This window comes from Crinia signifera, chromosome 3 (genome assembly GCF_055691185.1).
Source record: "Crinia signifera chromosome 3, ASM5569118v1, whole genome shotgun sequence".
Classification (NCBI taxonomy): domain Eukaryota; kingdom Metazoa; phylum Chordata; class Amphibia; order Anura; family Myobatrachidae; genus Crinia; species Crinia signifera.
Genome location: NC_139219.1, coordinates 259,882,323 through 259,901,796, shown reverse-complemented (window position 1 = coordinate 259,901,796; position 19,474 = coordinate 259,882,323). Strand labels below are relative to the sequence as shown.

Here is a 19,474-nt window from a genome sequence, read left to right as displayed (position 1 = left end):
GTGACTTGTGGGGGGGTTCCACTGTATTGGTGCTTGGGGGGTCTTGATAATGCCACATAGCACCCACCAACATTCCACCAGAATCTGAGCTGCAAAATCCAAAAATCACTCCTTCCCTTCTGAGTCCTGCCATGCACCCAAATGGTATTTTTTGGTCACATGTGAGGCATTGCCGTACTCGGGAGAAATTGGGGCACAGATTTTGGGGTGCTTTGTCTCCTTCATACCTTCTGAAAATGAAAAATTTTGAGCCAGAACTGCATTTTTGTGTAAAAAAATGTAATTTTTCATTTTCACTGCCCACTTGTATCAAAATTGGTGAAACCCCTGGGGGTTTGAAATGTACACTATACCCCTAGATGAATTCCCTGAGGGGTGTACTTTGCAAAATGGGGTGACTTGTGGGGGGGTTCCACTGTATTGGTGCAACATAGCACCCACCATTCATTCCACCAAAATCTGTGCTGCAAAATCCAAAAATCACTCCTTCCGTTCTGAGTCCTTCCATGCACCCAACTGGTATTTTTTGGTCACATGTGAGGCATTTCCGTACTCGGGAGAAATTGGGGCACAGATTTTGGGGTGCTTTTTCTCCTTCATACCTTCTGAAAATGAAAAATTTTGAGCCAGAACTGCATTTTTGTGTAAAAAAATGTAATTTTTCATTTTCACTGCCCACTTGTATCAAAATTGGTGAAACCCCTGGGGGTTTGAAATGTACACTATACCCCTAGATGAATTCCCTGAGGGGTGTAGTTTTCAAAATGGGGTGACTTGTGGGGGGGTTCCACTGTATTGGTGCTTGGGGGGTCTTGCTAATGCGACATAGCACCCACCAAAATTCCACCAGAATCTGAGCTGCAAAATCCAAAAATCACTCCTTCCGTTCTGAGTCCTGCCATGCACCCAACTGGTATTTTTTGGTCACATGTGAGGCATTGCCGTACTCGGGAGAAATTGGGGCACAGATTTTGGGGTGCTTTTTCTCCTTCATACCTTCTGAAAATGAAAAATTTCGAGCCAGAACTGCATTTTTGTGTAAAAAATGTAATTTTTCATTTTCACTGCCCACTTGTATCAAAATTGGTGAAACCCCTGGGGGTTTGAAATGTACACTATACCCCTAGATGAATTCCCTGAGGGGTGTAGTTTTCAAAATGGGGTGACTTGTGGGGGGGTTCCACTGTATTGGTGCTTGGGGGGTCTTGCTAATGCGACATAGCACCCACCAAAATTCCACCAGAATCTGAGCCGCAAAATCCAAAAATCACTCCTTCCGTTCTGAGTCCTGCCATGCACCCAACTGGTATTTTTTGGTCACATGTGAGGCATTTCCGTACTCGGGAGAAATTGGGGCACATATTTTGGGGTGCTTTTTCTCCTTCATACCTTCTGAAAATGAAAAATTTTGAGCCAGAACTGCATTTTTGTGTAAAAAAATGTAATTTTTCATTTTCACTGCCCACTTGTATCAAAATTGGTGAAACCCCTGGGGGTTTGAAATGTACACTATACCCCTAGATGAATTCCCTGAGGGGTGTACTTTGCAAAATGGGGTGACTTGTGGGGGGGTTCCACTGTATTGGTGCAACATAGCACCCACCATTCATTCCACCAGAATCTGTGCTGCAAAATCCAAAAATCACTCCTTCCCTTCTGAGTCCTGCCATGCACCCAACTGGTATTTTTTGGTCACATGTGAGGCATTGCCGTACTCGGGAGAAATTGGGGCACAGATTTTGGGGTGCTTTTTCTCCTTCATACCTTCTGAAAATGAAAAATTTTGAGCCAGAACTGCATTTTTGTGTAAAAAAATGTAATTTTTCATTTTCACTGCCCACTTGTATCAAAATTGGTGAAACCCCTGGGGGTTTGAAATGTACACTATACCCCTAGATGAATTCCCTGAGGGGTGTAGTTTTCAAAATGGGGTGACTTGTGGGGGGGTTCCACTGTATTGGTGCTTTGGGGGTCTTGCTAATGCGACATAGCACCCACCAAAATTCCACCAGAATCTGAGCTGCAAAATCCAAAAATCACTCCTTCCCTTCTGAGTCCTGCCATGCACCCAACTGGTATTTTTTGGTCACATGTGAGGCATTGCCGTACTCGGGAGAAATTGGGGCACAGATTTTGGGGTGCTTTGTCTCCTTCATACCTTCTGAAAATGACAAATTTGGAGCCAGAACTGTATTTTTGTGTAAAAAAAATAATTTTTCATTTTCACTGCCCAGTTGTACCACAATTGGTGAAACCCCTGGGGGTTTGAAATGTACACTATACCCCTAGATGAATTCCCTGAGGGGTGTAGTTTGCAAAATGGGGTCACTTGTGGGGGGGTTCCTAACTTTTAGCATCTTATGGTGCCTAGAAACCTACATGGTGCCTAAAAAATAATCTCATAAAAAGGAGGCTCCAAAATCAAGTAGGTGCTCCTTCTATTATGAAGCCTGTGGTTTGGTCACCGTGCACACTAGGGCCACATATAGGATATTTATGAAAACAAAAGAATTGGGGGAATCAATTTTCAGTCACATTTCTCTAGTAAAATGTACTGTGTTCCTTAGAAAAATGTATTAAAATTGCAAATCTGCAAAAAAAAAGAAATTTTGAAATTTCACCTACACTTTGTTTTAATTCCTGTGAAACACCTAAAGGGTTAACAAACTTCCAAAATGCTGTTTTGAATACTGTGAGGGGTGCAGTTTTTGAAATGGCATCATTTATGGGGGTGTCTCACATACAAGTCCCTCAAAGTCACATCAGAACTGAACTGGTCCCTAAAAAAATCAGTGTTTGAAATTTTCTTGAAAATTTGAGAATTTGCTATTCATATTGTAAGCCTCCTAGTGTCCCAAAAAATTAAAAGGAAGTTGAAATAATGATGTCAACATAAAGTAGACATATGGTCTATGTTAGTTATTCACTATTTTGAGTGGTAAGATTATTTGTCTCACAAGCAGAAAATTTAACATTTTGCAAATCGCTAAATTTTCCATTTTTTCACGATATTTTGGTATTTTTCACAAAAAAACACAGACTGTATCGACCCAAATTTACCAGTAATTTGAAGTACAATGTGTCACGAAAAAACAATCTCAAAATCACTGGGATAAGTAAAAGCAAAAAAAAGTTATCCCCACTTAAGTGAGACATGTCAGATTTGAAAAAAAGGGCTCTGTCAGGAACGCAAAAACTGGCTCTGTCAGGAAGGGGTTAAAACACATGCCGGTGCCCTGCATCCAAATCTGTACTGTGTCTCTGAGCGCAGAGAATCAGGACCAATGTTCCCTCTAATTTTTTACGAAGGCTGTGTGCGGCAAAAAAGGCTGTGCAACTTTGGAAGGAAATTTAAATTTTTGTGCGTCACTTATATATAACTGGAAAATGACGTTCAGCATTTGTGTTAACTTTACTTCAAAATTATATTAAACATTTAAACATTCAAAACACAACACACTATGTAGTTAATGGGTGAAACACACATTAATTGAGTCCACAACTGCAACAAGGGACCACTGCTGCTTTGTGCGCTCTGTTAAAATGTCTGTGCCGAGTTGTGTGCGCGCGCACGTGCGCACATCTTAGAGGGAACACTGATCAGGACGCATGCGCCATTTGACTCAGACACATGCCCAGTAATAAAAACATCGTCCCATTGCATCCATATTGTTGCTGTGTCCTACTAGGAATCAGGCCCTATGTGTGTAATCTAAATTTTCTTTATGGATTGAATGACTTTTCCAGCTGAGCAATGCACAATTATAAAGATTGCTACCATAATTATATACCATCCAGCTTTACAGATAAGTCGTAGAAAGACTGGAAACAAACTGTACATATAAATCTGTCTCTACTATCATTTCTGAGCAATTATCCCGGTCTTTCTACAGCACTCTCTCTGCTGTAACCTGCACTGAGCCGCCTCCTGTGCGCATTCACGCTATCGCAGCCTATTCCAAAGGATTCTTGTGCACCGGCGGCCCCGGCACAGTCTGCATTTTTGAGAAAGTCGAAGATGAACAACTCTACACGAGAGGCCACAATATTAGGGTAAATATGAAATTGGGCACTGCGAACCATATGGAAGATACTGTGGGTAATTCAGGCCTGCTTGCTAGGCTGTGTATATTTGCTGCCTAGAGAGCAGGTAAACATGCCCGACCATCCTGCAGAACGCACGCCCCCACCGCCGACTGGATCCCCTCGGTACGCTACAAGCAGATGGCTATGCTTAAACATCTGCTCGCATGCGGCCCCGCACAGAGGAGGAATCATTTGATGGTTACCCAACATTGGATAATTTTTCCTCTGTTCATTGTGTAAAGTCAGTGTGACCTTACTTTTTAGATGGACGCTTTCTAATTATTTCTGGGCGGGCACGTCCACGCCGGCGTTTGCTGCGGTTCCCTCAGCATTTCTATGGGCGCACCCAATGTTTTTGTGGGCTCGCCCATGAAAAGCTGGACGGACCCCAGCAAACGGCCCCTGCTTGTCACTCAGGCAGCGAGCGCACTGGTGAATGAAAAATGTGCATATTATCATGCATGCACTTACGCAGACCCCCCCCCCCCCCCCACACACACACACACACACTCACACACACACACACACACCATCAGGGATGGAGCCAAATTTGCCCTACTGTGAGTTGATGTGATTTATATGAATGGATGTGTAACACACCAATATCTGTATATTATTTATGCTGTTTCTTTGACAGATCCCACAAAATGAGCATATTAATGGCCCCAGAGTATCCGAGCAGCAGGAGGTTCTCTGTGTTTGTCTGAGTCCCTCAGAGGAGATGGTTCTCATTAGTACAAACAAGAGCCAGCTCTACAGCATTACATTGTCCTCAGCCGAGATCACTAAGGTAAATTCACCTGTATAATGTACTAATACAGTAAGTCCAAGGAGGCCATTATGAATAATGAATGACTCAAGTTGGTAAATGGAGTGTAATAAGGGTAGATAACCAAAAATGGGTGTGCTTTGAATATTACTGAAACTCGACTCCTGATTCGCGGGGGAGGCTTGCTAGCACTCATAGGGCCTTATTCTGGTTCACTTGTTCGGATGTGCGTTCACACATATCGGACCGAACGCACCGCACACCAACACGGTGAGCGAAGACACACCTGTAAGGCCACCACATCTGTTCGGACGGATTACCACATAAGAGGGAGTGGCGTGGTTCTGCATCAACACTACCGTCTGCGGACGGAACTCACCAAGTTCGCACGGTCTTTCAGCGTCCAAGTGGCCGGACAGCCAACCAAACGCCCTCTGTTGGAGATTTTCAACGCACAGCACGAATCCGCACGGAACTCATGCTTCAAACCCATTAAACAATTAGCCAAACTCTATGGTCTCTATTACTTTCAATTACATGCTTGTACACCCAAATTGCACTTTACATTAACCCTTACAACATTACACTGCATTAGTTAGAATGTGGCAGTTTCAAAACTATACCTGCGTTTATGTGACCCACAATTTTGCTTACTGTAATGACTGAATGGGTTAATGTATGAAATTTAAGCAGAGGAATGGGGTAATTAACGTAAATTGACCAGAGGACTGGGTTAGTATTGTGTTTAGCTGAGAGTAATTTTGGTGCGGTGCCTACTGATTGTCCGAACGAACCTGGTGCAGATGAACTACTGCCCTCCAAGACATGAAAGCTACTTGTTTGCACTGAAAAATTTGGGAGTGTTGGGTCGCGGCCTACCACTCGGTGAGTGGTCCAAGTGCACGCCTACCACTTGTCGAGCACACCCATGTTGACGCCCCGATTTACGCCCAGTTTTGCCCACTTTTAAACTGACATCACGCCCATGTTGTCCGACAGTGTTCGGTGGAATTTTTTCTGTGTAGCGATCCGACCGAGTGCGGACCGCCGCCGATGCACATGCACAATGCGTAGGCTACGCAGCGCAGTCAGCAGGAATACGCAATCCGAACCTGTCTGAGTCAATCAGAATAAGGCCCATAGTTCCACAGCAGAACACAATAGTTAATTCTATTTTTTACCCAAATGGAATCACACCAGTACCCACCATCCGGGGGCACCGGGGACAGCCCCGGGCTTCAGCCCAGGCAGGGTTAATCCTGGAGGGGGGGGGGGGACTCTTTATTGGGGGGTCCCCACTCCCCTAGGGTCCCTACAGCCGATGCCTGTCATATGGTTTCATATATTTTCAAATGTTACTAATTTCCCCTGTATGTTTTGTCGGTTATACCTACCAGTAGTGGAACTTGTGAGTTGCTGGCCCAGGTGCAAAAAATATAATTTGGGCCCCTTCCTCCACTACAACCCTAGTGCACAATATGCCACACAACAGAGGATACTAGCCTGTATAAAAAGGGGTATAGAATCAAGCGACGACACTGTAATTGTGCCATTCTTTAAGGCACTAGTTAGGTCTCATCTTGAGTTTGGAGTACAATTTTGGGGGGATGCACACTACAATAAAATACATTATTGACTTTGAAAAGGTTCAGCGAAGGGCATCTAAACTAATTAAAAGGATGGAGAACATGTGTTACAAAGACAGATTATCCAAGATAGGAATGTTTACACTTAAAAAAAAAAAGAGAGGGCTTTCTTCTTTACTTCTTCATACTTAAAAAATACATTAAAGAGGAGACATACTTAACATGCATAAATATATTAAGTGTCAACATAAGGACCTATCAAGCACCTGCTTTACCTTAAGGTCCATGACCAAGAAAAGAGGGCATCTGCTTAGAATGGAGGAGAGGAGGTCCCGTACCCTCAGAAGAAAGGGTTGTTTACAGTGAGGGCAGTAAAGGGGTGGAACTCACTTCCTGTGGAGGTGATGATGGCAGATACATATAAGATAAGGTTGGACAAGTACTTTATGAATGATAACATACAGGTCTATAATCAGCACGATATGGTCTAGCAAGGTTAAATGAGGCCATATCCGATAAGCGACATTAGTTTTGCCAATGATGGAATGAAAATGTATAATCCTGGGGGAGCATATCACTTCTAGGACTTACTCCAATAATTCTAGTTAACACAGGTTGAACTTGATGGACAAACATATTTGTTCAAACTTACCTACTATGTTACAATGGGGCAGATGTATTAAGCCTGGTGAAGAGATAAACTGGAGATAAATTGGAAGGAGATAACGCACCAGCCAATCAGATCCCAACTGTCATATTTCAAACACAGCTGATTGGCTGGTGCGTTAACTCTTCCAAGTTATCTCCACTTTATCTCCAGTTTATCTCTTCTCCAGGCTTAATACATCTGCCCCTATGTTACCTTGGTGGGGGCAGGAACACAGTAGTCTCTACTCTGCGACAGGGGCCCCTGCCCTGTGTGCTTTTGTAGGTGTGAGCTGCATTTAAATCACAGACAGTAGATAATGGGAAACAATACAGTGGTCTATTAACTAGAGCCAGAATATATCGCTGGGATCAATAGTGCTGATAGGTGGCAGGACGCTGGCACAGAAAATGTCATCCCTGATGCCCTAAGGTAAGGAGCAGGTCCCTTTGGCAGTGAGGGACACCCTACTCTCTACCATTGCTCACAATGGTCTGTGGGGGCCCCAGGGGATAAATCATTGCTGGTCTGGGTAAAAGTGAGCCCCTTAGTCCTCAGGGGGCAATTATCACAACCACTGTCCCTTCCAGTTACACTTAGTAAATAGTGGGAATATTTTAAAGTAAAAGTCTGTTGTGGTACAGACTGATAATAATAGTGGCACTGTTGCTATTAGTAATAAATAGACCCCTTCATTTATTCCAATATCATTTATTTTGATAAACAATCTCAAAACACAGTACAATATTTATTTAAAAAAAAAAGTAAATGTATTATATATCTTGAATGATGGTAACATGCTTCTATTAGCACTCCCATGTTTCAGAGGTGAACATTAACAATTATATAGGAAATGAAATGTGCATTCTGTATTTGCCTTATTAATTCAGTGAATGGTGCACACAGGAGTTTGGAAGGTATTTGTGTTTATATGTCACAGTCCTGTGATGCTCTATTTCTGGCATATGTTAGTCTAATCATTTGCTACTCATTCCCTTTATAGGGCAATGATGCCAATTTTGAGTTCTTGGCTGAGTCATGGCACTCATCGGCTGTCACAGGCCTGAGCGTCTGTTTCCGCAAACCCATCATTGCTACCTGCTCAACTGACCGCTCTGTGCGCATCTGGAATTTTGAGAGCAGGTACTTGTGTGACCTTTCATCCCCACTCTCCTCCTCTATCCTCTATGAATTCCTCCCCACATATACTCTCTCTATCTCATTATTCTTCATGCTGCAATATCACTGATATCACCATGAAAGTAGACTGGGTTCAAATAAGCTGCACTTCAATGATACATGCCATTCAGGGGCACACTTGGAGGGGGGAGGGGGGGGGGTCTTGTTACCCAGAATCCCAACACACATACTGTACACACATTGTGCACGATTCTGGTTCACTTGCGAAAGCAAATTCTCTAATGGACAAAACCATGTGTACTGGAGGGGGGGGGGGGGGGGCAGGTGTAAAATGTGCAGAGAGAGTTACATTTGAGTGAGTTATTTTGTTTCTGTGCAGGAAATATACTGGCTGCTTTATTTTTACACTGAAATATAACTAGCAGTTTGAAGTAAAAACCCCACCCAAATCTAACTCCCTTTGCACATTTTAATGTGCGCCTCTGTGCGGAAAACCATTGCAGAGCATACACAGTATGGGGCTAGCTCATGCCCAGATTGAAATCATCTTCCCATGATCCAACTCTTTTCACCCCCAAAGTGCTCTGGTAATAGGACTGGTTTCTATTTATCAGCTGTATGTAGTGAATATTGGTTCTCCTACAGCAAATCTGCCTCATTGTGTCTAGGCAATAGGTGCACATTATTGTCCCTGATGTACTACATACAGTGCTTGTTCTGCATATTATGATCTAAGTATTGCTGGTAATTAAATTAATGACTTATCACAGTTTTTCATTTATACATTGTATCGCTGATATAATCCCCGGAGAACAGCTTTAATGGATCCAATACAAATAGTTTTTTTTTAGAAAAGGGGCTTTGGTCCTGTAACCATTGTGTCCTATTGACTAACAGGACTCTGGAGCTGTACAAGGAGTTTCAGGAGGAAGCATACAGCATCTCTCTGCACCCATCTGGATTGTATATACTAGTGGGATTTGCTGACAAGCTGTGTTTTATGAACCTGCTGGTCAATGACATCCATCCAATCAAAGAATTTATTGTCCGTGGCTGTCGGGAGGTAATATACTTAGATAAAGTTGTTGTTGAGATAAGGTTAAGGCTGAATATTACCCTTTGATCTCATTACTCTCTGTTGTTTACTAACACTTGTAAATACATCAGGAAGACATTGGCAGGTATTCAATGCTGTGGGCTAGTGGTGACAGCGAGCAGAGCTTCCTGCTCGCTGTCACTACTCACCCTGACAGTATTCAACATAGCCCCCTCATACGCCAATTTCCCCTCGCTCCATTTTTTGAGCGAGGGGAAATCGGAGTATGTGGCTCCTGAACCAGTGAGACTCGCGGCTAAATACAGCGAGTTTCCTGCAGTAGCCGCGGGTCTCGCTGTTTTGGGGAATTCTCGCCATCCTGTGACGGTGAGGATTTCCCCAGAACATTGAATAGAGCGAGCGGCCGGCGCGGGGGTTAAACAGCGAGGATCGCTGGTTTTCTGCAGTCCTCGCTGTTTAACCCCCTCGCTGGCCGCTCGCCGCGGCATTGAATGCACCCCATTTTGTAACCTGCTAAGTGTCAACCAACTAAACAGTTGTAATTTATACCTCAACTCCCATGTTGGGATTTGTGGACAGTTTCCATTTGAGGGCAGAACTGATTGGCGGTGATGGCCCCCATTTCTAAAAATGGAAGCGTGCCGCCAATATTTGGAAGGGACGAGGCCAGGATCTCCATCCAAGGGTAGAGGTTTCCTGGCCTCAGTGGCAAACGCAGGTTTTTTAGAGGGGGGGGGGGGGTTTCCAAATCCAAAGTCTTCCACTCTGCAGCACATTGAAGTATGTACGGGAGTCTGGGGGAGTGGTAACAGCCCTGAAAATTTGACTTTTTATACACTTGATACAGTATGGAATACAGTGTTAATATTTAACAGTACAGATTATTTATAGTGGCTGTTTCAAACATTTAAATAACATACCTCTCACCTGTCCCGCTTATCGCGGGAACCTCCCTTTTTTTGGGACATTCCTGCGTCCCTCCCACGCCCGGCAGTGTCCCGCACGCAGGGGGGGGGGCAGTTGGGGCCCTGTCACCCTGATAGATGCTGTGTGCATGCACACAGCGTCTATACCTGCAGCCAGGGGGGCTGGGGACATAGATGGCAGCTCACGGAGCTGCTGGGCATGTCCCCATAGTGACGGGGAAAGGGGCGTGGCCTTGCGGGAGAGCCGCGTATATAGACCACGCCCCTTCTACTAGGCCATGCCCCCCAAAATTCTGTGCAACCAGAAACCCCCATGCGTTTGCCTATGGGCCTCTTGCTCAGCCGTCATGGGTCACACAGCAGGCAATGGTGTTGATCTGATGCTGTGCCCTAGGACCCAGCCTGGATCAGTAATGCACACCTGTTTCATTCCCATATTAGTGCTATCACTTCTGTTTTCATGTAAGCAGCAGTGATTGCTCCTCCAACCACATCTGACTCATGCCCTCTATGTTAAAGCTATTCAGAAAAAATGTTCCAATGTCCTTGATAAATAAGTGTCAGTGTTGTGTGTATGACTCATACAGATATCCTGTATCTCTCAGATGTTTCTTCTCTGCTAGAACCAATATTCCCAACCTGTGTCTCACAATCTCCGTATCATCATTGCAGTGCGTGTTTAGCCATGGAGGGCACCTCTTTGCTGCTGTAAATGGAAATGTGATCCAGATATACTCTGCAATAACCTTCGAGAATGTAACAAACCTTAAAGGCCACAGCGGAAAGGTATACACCAAGCAATTCTATAAATAGTTATCTTGTCATTCATTTATATGAATCTTGAGCTGTCTTCATTACCAGTCAACATTTGTTTACCTACGTTGCTTCTCCTTATTATATACACAACATAAAGTACTAAATGGAGCCTGATAACAAATATATATACAATAAACTTATTATCTCTGTAATATTTACAGTATGGGCCAGATATAACCAGCCAATTAGCTCCTACCTGTTATTTTTCAAACCCAGCCTATGACCAGTGGCGGGCTGGGCCGGGGGGAGCAGGGTGCCATGTTCCCCCCGGCCCCCCCCCCCGGGCCCCTCTGTTATCTAGTGTCTCGGGCCGCCGCCACATCTCTCTGCCCTACCTAGAGCCCTATGTCTCTTTCTCTTCCTAGCACCCTGTGTCTCTATCCTGCCCTAGCGACCTATGTCTCTCTATCCCTCCCTAGCTCCCTACGTCCACCCAAATGTGGCGATACCCTGCCCTGCGGTGACGCAGCGGCCGGGGATTAGTACATTTGAAAACGTGGTAAAACGTGGGTTTTACTGCATTTTCGTCTTAGTACATCCCGTCTGGTGTCTCTCTATCCCTCCCTAGCACTCTGTCTCTCCGCGTCGACACCGTCCCTGCATTGTGGCCCACTCCATGTGGCATAATGTGAATTTTGGCTCCTATTGCACTGCATAATGTTAATTTTGGACCATTCCATGTATCATAATGTGAATTTTTGTTCAATCTATGTAAATTTGTCTTATTCTGTGTGGAATAATGTGAATTTTTAGTCATTGCGTGTGAATTTTGGCTTATTCAGTGACGCATAATGTGAATTTTGGCTCAATAAATGTGGAATAACGTAAATTTTGGCACCTTCTGTGTAACAATGTGAATTTTGACTCAATCCCTGTGAATTTTGGCTTATTCCATATGGCATAATGTGTAAGGGGCAATCTACTATTGTGTTTCATAATTTGTATAAGAGGTATATGGTATGGTACACTACACTCAAGGACATGCCCCCTTCTTAGTGGCAACACCCAATTTCCCTGCAGCATGCACAATCAACCTTCACTTTGCCATTCCCCCACCTCAAAATATCTACTTCAAGCACTGTATTTTATATATATATATGGTACATAAGTTCAACAATGCCAGTCTTAATATTTAAAAAAAAAATAAAAAAGAATTTGGCCTTTACTTATGGGCCGGTGCTCTGTACTTGCCCCCTAGGCTAAAAAGTTGCCAGCCAGCCCCAGCCTATGACATCGCAGTTAGGAGCTGATTGGCTGGTTGTTTATCATTCTCCACTTGATAACTTTTTGAACTTGATACATCTGCCCCTATGTTTGTATAGGGAAAACACACAATTATGAAAAAGCTATAACTTATAATAGAACCTCCAAACAGTAATAAGGGGAATACATATATTAGTAGGAGATATGTAACATTCTAGTACAACTGCATGTAGCAGCAATTTCTTCACAGTATATATAATGATGACTTCATTTCCCAGGAGTTACTTTATTTGTAACAGTTAGTTCTTTGGATAACATGCAACATACTAAGGGGAGCCTAGTGACCTATACTACTGTATATGATTCCTACAATTGCAATTCACATTAAACTATAGTAATAAAGTATGGGGTGATTCAGCCTGAATCATAGAACTGCAACAATCACTATTACGCGATTTTCACATTTTTGTGCATGCACAGCCACTGCACGTAGGGGTGACACCAAAATGCTGTCTCTTCTGCAGTGACAAGAGCCAAGTGCTGCAGTATGACATTCTGCTGCAGTACTCAGCTCCTGTCATAGAGGAGAAGCTAGAACTATAGACAGGTCAGTCTCCGGGGACAGCTAGCATCTCCAAGAAATCTGGTGCCTCCTTATGTTAGTCCACGCCCCTTTTCAGGTGGCTGCACAGGAATAACTGTAGAGAGTGTACCAGGTAGAGGTCATATGTAATAGGGTCCAAGTTTGCCAGGGGGGAAGGATGCATGCTGTTCTCAGGCATATTTTTAAGGTTGCAATAATTTATTTGGACTCTAGGTACTTATGTAGTATCTGGACGCCCGATTAAAAAATCGGGTCCATCGCATCACATCGCATGCGACGTGATGCGATGGACCCGATTTTTCCATAGGATTCAATGTTAAAATGGACTGAGTCTATTTTAGCATAGGATTCTATGGGAAAAGGGGTCCTTTTCATTTCCCCACTATCCAACTACGCATAGAGTTGGATATAAACCTGTGGCGAGCCACCGAGCCCGAAGCGTGGCGAGCCCCGCGAGGGGATGCGGAATACTTTTTAACAAATCCGCGTGCGCTCGCCACGCTTCGGGTTCGGTGGCTCGCTGCGCTCGCCACAGGTTTATATCCAACTCCATGCGTAGTTGGATAGTGGGGAAATGAAAAGGACCCTTTTTCCCATAAAATCCTATGGAATATCGGGTCCATCGCATCGCATGCGATTTGGTCGGATGCGATGCGATAATCGGGCGTCCAGATATTACATAAGTACCGGACTCTATTACATAACATTTATTTGCACTGTTTGTGACAGCCGTGTGTCAACTTTTTTTCGAAAAGCCACTGGCATTTAGAAAAAAAAGTTGTGCATCGTCCTTTTTTTGACCATGTCGACCTTATGCTGGTGTTGACTGTTTGACCATGTCAACCTATGGAATATTGGCCTTTTTTTTATGCGTCGACCTTCTAATGACCGCATACCCATAGAAACCTGGGTCTTTAGAGCTATCGCCCTTTAAAAGAAAAAAAAAGGCCGTCCTCATTAGATCCAACGGGGGCTGCAGTATTAGGTAAATATCATGCATTAAAATCAATGTTGTAGCTTTTCATGTAACTAAATACAGAGGAAACAAAAGTATGGTTTTCTCCAGCTAAAATGCTAGAGAAAATCCATACTGTCACATATTTAATGCAGTGGTTAAACAGCAGTAACAGGATACACATAAGGTTCTATGCAGTAGTACCAGCCTGCAATGTATAGTGTATGCTCGGCAATGTAGTTTGCCTGGTGCAGAATACATCAACACATACTTGCCTACCCTCTCGGAATGGCCGGGGGGGGCGCAAACCGGTTCCCCCTTCCCGGCAAGGGGCGCAAGTTTGCCGCATTTTCCCCACAGCCCCTGCTCCCCCCTTCCCCGCGGTATAAAATGACGAATTTTGCGGGTCTGCGGGGAGGGGGCGAGGCTAAAATGACGCGATTCGCGTAATTTTGCATTATTTTAGCCCCTCCCCATCCAAGGACCCGAAAATAGATGTGGCTGTATGTCATGGGGGCGGGCTTGGTGACGTCAGCCTCGCCCCGTCCCCAAAACGAAGCCTCTTCCCGCCCCCCTTTCTCCCGGAGAGGAGTTTGCAAAAGTCGGCAAGTATGCATCAACAGGCTGTATGGAGTGCTTAACAGGGTGCTTATATAGCTAAGCAGGGGTGCTACAGCTGTGATTGTCACTGGGGCTGTGTCCATCAACACAGAACACTGGAGGAGAGTGCTGCAATGCTGTACATGTGCGGTAAATCATGTCAGAGGTCAGACCTCTAGAGTGAGCCATGGGGGGTCCTAGTGCCCACCAGCTCCTTGCTAGAAGTAGTTGACAATACAGAGTTGCAACAAATGTTGCTTTCTCAGATTTGCAGTAGAAAGCATAGTTGTCAGTGTTGGGCACTCCCATATGAATTACTGTATGTAGAAAGATCATGTCCATAATGATGGTGTTCTGAAGACTACAAATAATTATTGTTATTCCATATTTAGAATATATTTTAATCAAGGTCAGTTTATATGGTAAAGCCTAAATGGCTATACAAATGCTATACAGGTGTTATGGTCACACTAATGCATCATCATCATCATTATCAAAGGTCCAGCTTAATTCCTGGTCAGCTGATTATTTTCATGGGACTTCATTGGACAACATTTAGGCATTGAGAAGCATTGTCAGGTTTCTAATGGCACTTTAACCAATTTTGGTTTGGTCAGCCACAAGGGTATTCATGAAGTTAATGTCTATGTTTGATGAAGGTCAATTTGATCAGCTGCACTGAAGACAGTTGCACTTGCTAGTGACATGGAACAGCTTTTCACAACTCTAACCAAATCTTCAGGTTGTCTCCAGTAACTATTCTCTGGTGGTAGGAAGCACGGGTGCGGATGACTGCCAAGACAATAGGGATCCAGACTGCCGGTGCACCGACAGGGGGGATCCCAACTGATAGGATCAATTCTCCATTGTGGGGGTCCATGGAGAAATCCCACCCCTGTACATGGCTATGAATGGGGGAAATCCATTTGCAATCACTCACCAACTAAAGATCTAGGTAACAAAAGTAAAAGTAATACACCCCATGAATTTAGAAATATGCCACAAATTAAGGGCATTTCATCTTCAGAAAATAGCAGATAGAAAGCAAAGTAAGAAAGAAAAAAGAAAGATAGATAGAAAGAACAATAGTAAAATAGAAGAAAGGTATCAAGGGTGGACTCCCGGCATATGGGATTTGTGGAAAATGATCCAAGGGCTTCATGGTTAATAGTAGGTAGAAAAGGTATTGTTTAAAAGGGAGGTAATACTCCATGGAGGAAATATTCCACAACTGGTTACCAAGGGCAAATATTTTGGCTATTAGACATTGACCACTATACAGCAATGCTTCCAACACTGGTCAGAATGTGGATACATGTGGTGGATCTTATCAATGGTCATGCATCATTGAATATATACAGTGAAAGATGTTTCCCTCCTCCTTTTCAGTCTTTTTAAGCTTATCCCAAGTGCCCAATTCAGGTTCACTCGCACGGGCTGTGAATTCGTAACCCGATCAATAATTAAACAATGGTACGCAGGGCGTATGCGCGAGCCATCTGTCTGAAGTCAGCGAGCGAAGGCTAGCCTTTAGTCACTGCTCACAAGGTGATTGACACCCTGGGGGCGTGCTGCCGGTGTTTTCTGGCTGTCCGTCAAAAAACTGCATGCCTGGGCCACCTACCTCAACAGCAGCCTCCTTCTCCCCATGGCCTTCACAGCGCCAAGTGAGTTCTGGCTCACTCAGCGATGTGAGCAGGGAAAAAATCATTAGCTTGTGAATGATTTTACCCTGTGTGCACGGCAGCGTACGTGTTCCCAGCCATGCACAGGGGGCGAGAGTACTGGGAGGTGTATTTGGCAGGTCTTGATTACCTGCTGGCTGGGCTCTGAACACTCGCAGCCCAGTGAGCAGGTCTGAATTATGCCTTAAGTCCAAACCACCACCATAATATACCCTTTTTTTATGCGCCCCAATGGACTGTGAGAACATTTCTTATATAGTTACAGCTATAAGTATTATTTATGGCCTCATTTGGAGCAATTCATTTTATTTTTACAGCTGTTTACATTTACATAACCAGCATTAGAATGTTAAGTTAATCATTGAATATTAACGCAATTGTGTATGTACTACACATAGCCTTTATGAGTGCTGTAACTGGAATAGGACAGTTATAGCCACATATCTAGAGAGGACAAGAAACAGTCTGCAGATTGGCCTTTATTCTAGCTGAATCGGACGGATGCATATTTCGGACAGGAACTGAGTGTTCTTAGCCCCGCCTACCATATGGATCGCTCACACCGTCCGAATGCGGTAAGACGCTGAGCGTACGGACCGCGAGTGGATGTTTCATGTGAACACCTCCTCCATCTGTGGAAACCTCCCCCATCCTCCGATGGTTGCTGACCATCGAATGATGGACCAAGCGGTCAGGCAGCACCGAGTGCTCCAGACCACACGGACATTTTTCTTTTTTTGAAAGCAGGGATATGGGCGGGCAGCTGATATATGGATATGTCAGTTGTCCGCCCTCCACAAGTGCGTCACGGCCGCATTACCATATGTATGCCCAGAGTTTTCATGGGAACACCCATGAAACGCGGGGTGTACGCATATGGAAATGAGCCCAAACAGCCCTTCACGCCCCTCTACACCCCCTGCTTCCGTATGATAGTTTTCTGCACGGACGTGTGAGGCGTTCGCACATGCGCAAATACCAAACATCGGCCGTCCGACGGCAGACTCAATCAGAATAAGGGCCATTATTCATATAGAAGTAACTAGGGATACCCTGTAACTGAGCCCATTTGCTTCTTGTGTAGATAGATACAGGCTAATTTAATAATGGAATTTTTTTACATTATTTGTAAATTCAGCAACACATGAAAACGATATTGAGGGGTATATTTACTGAAGGCCAATTTTTGATTTGATTAAAATCGATCTTAATCATTGTTGTCCTTAAAGGACTAAAACAAACAATACTGGCGAAGCAGAATGTTGTGAGTCTACATTTACAACTGAAGAGGCAAAACTGGACTATAAAGGATCATTGCCACATAGGCAAACTTCAGAGGCAGTGTGGGCAATTCACAGGTGGATGCTATTGTGTCTTTATGTTAATGCCATGTCCGATTGACAATATATTGAGATGCCCTCTGGCAGCAGCGTAAATGTGCGTGCAAAGATGCACTATCGACATACAATTGGGCACACCATCACACATTGAACCTGCCCTATGTAGAGACAGATTTAGATCTCACAGGGCCCTAGACAATCGAAAGCGCCATATATTTGCTGCTGGTTGCAGCCGGCATCTATAGATTACCTTGACGCTTACACAGTCTATTGATAAATGCATGAACATCGGCATCGCGTACAAATCTGAATCAGGATCTAGGTCTTTTGGAAGTAGGCTTAGTTCACTTTAAATGTCAGACAGATATTGGCTGCCCGCTTTACTTTACAAACAAAGGGATTTTGGTAGTGTGGGATTTTGTATGGCCAAGACCTCTTTATGGAGCCCCTTTGGGCCTGCTGGGCCCTAAGCAGGCACCTAGCTTGCCTAGTGGAAAATCTGCATCTACCCCTATGGCAGGTACAGAATGTCCTGCGTACAAGCCTCATGTGTCTTTAAGCACAGACACACACTCTTGACTCAGCAACACACACTCTTGTCATAGCTATTCCACCGTTACAACCTAGAAATGCCCATCGAAATTGCATGGATTTTCTGTTTGTGCCTCTGTGCAGTAACCATTGCAGTGAATGCGCAAGACAGCCCCGATGCATGCGCACAGGGAAACTAATTGGCCAATTGCATTGGATGATATTTCTGCATCCATGAATCAGCCCCACTGTGACAACTTAATATCACATAAGGTTGCACAGAAATGTAAATACAGTACACCTGCTTCCAGTTACATCACTTGCAGCAAGTACAGTATATGCTGGTGCGAATCTACACCGAGCAAAACAAAGATGTATATATAGGGCAGTGGTTCCCAAACGTGGTCCTCAAACACCTCAACTGTACAAATTTTAAGGATATCTATGCTTAGGAATAGGTGACTTAATTAGTAACTCAGTCAGTTTGATTATATCATCTGGGCACAAGCAGGGATATCCTTTAAACCTGTACTGTTGGGTGCCTTGAGGAGCGTGTTTGGGAACCACTGCTATTAGGAGCGGTGCACTACAAAGATGATTACAAAACTGCATATGGGCAAATATACATATTTGCAGGAGCAGACGCACCCACTTTCTGGTTAATTCTGCATCAGTGGCACTTTGCACACGGGTTGCATCCTCTTATATGGACTAAAATTTCCCAGTGAATGTTAAAGGTATTTATTGTTCAGTAATGGAGACTCCAGTGAAACCTGTAAAATGCAATTCCCCATCCACCACCTTAGTGCAATATTATGTTAATAAGTGTTTCCATGTATGAGCAGTTCAAGTAAAGTGAAATATTGTTTTGCAGGTGCGCTCTGTGGCGTGGAGCACAGATGACAGAAAGCTGGTGTCCTGCGGCCTGGAAGGGGCTGTGTATGAGTGGAACTTACTGACTGGTAAGAGGGAGTCTGAGTGTGTACTCACAAACTGCAGCTACAGCTGTTTGGTCCTGTCTCCTGACTCCAAAACCATATTTGCTGTTGGATCTGACCAGACACTGAAGGAGATTAGTGATTCCCAGGTAAATTCATTCTCAAAAATGGGTTCATCAGCAGAAATCATAATGAAGTACAGAGAGCTCTCCTTGCTTCCTAGAGAAGTGCACTAACCTCCACAATCTGCTCACTACCCAATGTAGAGGGTAGTCTGGAGCAGTGGCGGAACTTGCAAGTGATGGGCCCAGGTGAAAAAAGTATAGTTGACAGTCCGAGAGGCTGTGAGTGATTTGAGGAGGCTTTTTTGGGTGATGGGGAGAGACAGAGGGTGGTAGGGAGAGGCAGTGGGTATAGTATCAGTACTTACCTCTGAAGTGCTTATACAGGCTTGCTCTGCAGTTTGCTTCTAGAAGTCATTGGTGCTGTTTCCATACAGCGTTACGCCCAGCGTGGACATCCAGCCTCCTCCATGCTGCTTCAGTACTACATACCTCTCTGCCTCCAACAGCCTCCAGTCTCAGCACACCAC

The 19,474-nt window shown here is 44.2% G+C and overlaps 1 protein-coding gene across 1 annotated transcript in view; it reads left to right on the top strand.

Annotated features, from left to right (window-relative positions):
* Positions 1–19,474, top strand: part of LOC146062992 (cilia- and flagella-associated protein 57-like) — a 54,695-nt gene that overhangs the window by 9,198 nt on the left and 26,023 nt on the right. Inside the window, exons 4-9 of the mRNA XM_083174998.1 lie at positions 3,894–4,053; positions 4,724–4,876; positions 8,091–8,230; positions 9,125–9,290; positions 10,883–10,996; positions 18,819–19,031. Coding sequence (XP_083031124.1) covers positions 3,894–4,053; positions 4,724–4,876; positions 8,091–8,230; positions 9,125–9,290; positions 10,883–10,996; positions 18,819–19,031 — 946 coding nt within the window. The remainder of the gene's footprint in view (positions 1–3,893; positions 4,054–4,723; positions 4,877–8,090; positions 8,231–9,124; positions 9,291–10,882; positions 10,997–18,818; positions 19,032–19,474) is intronic.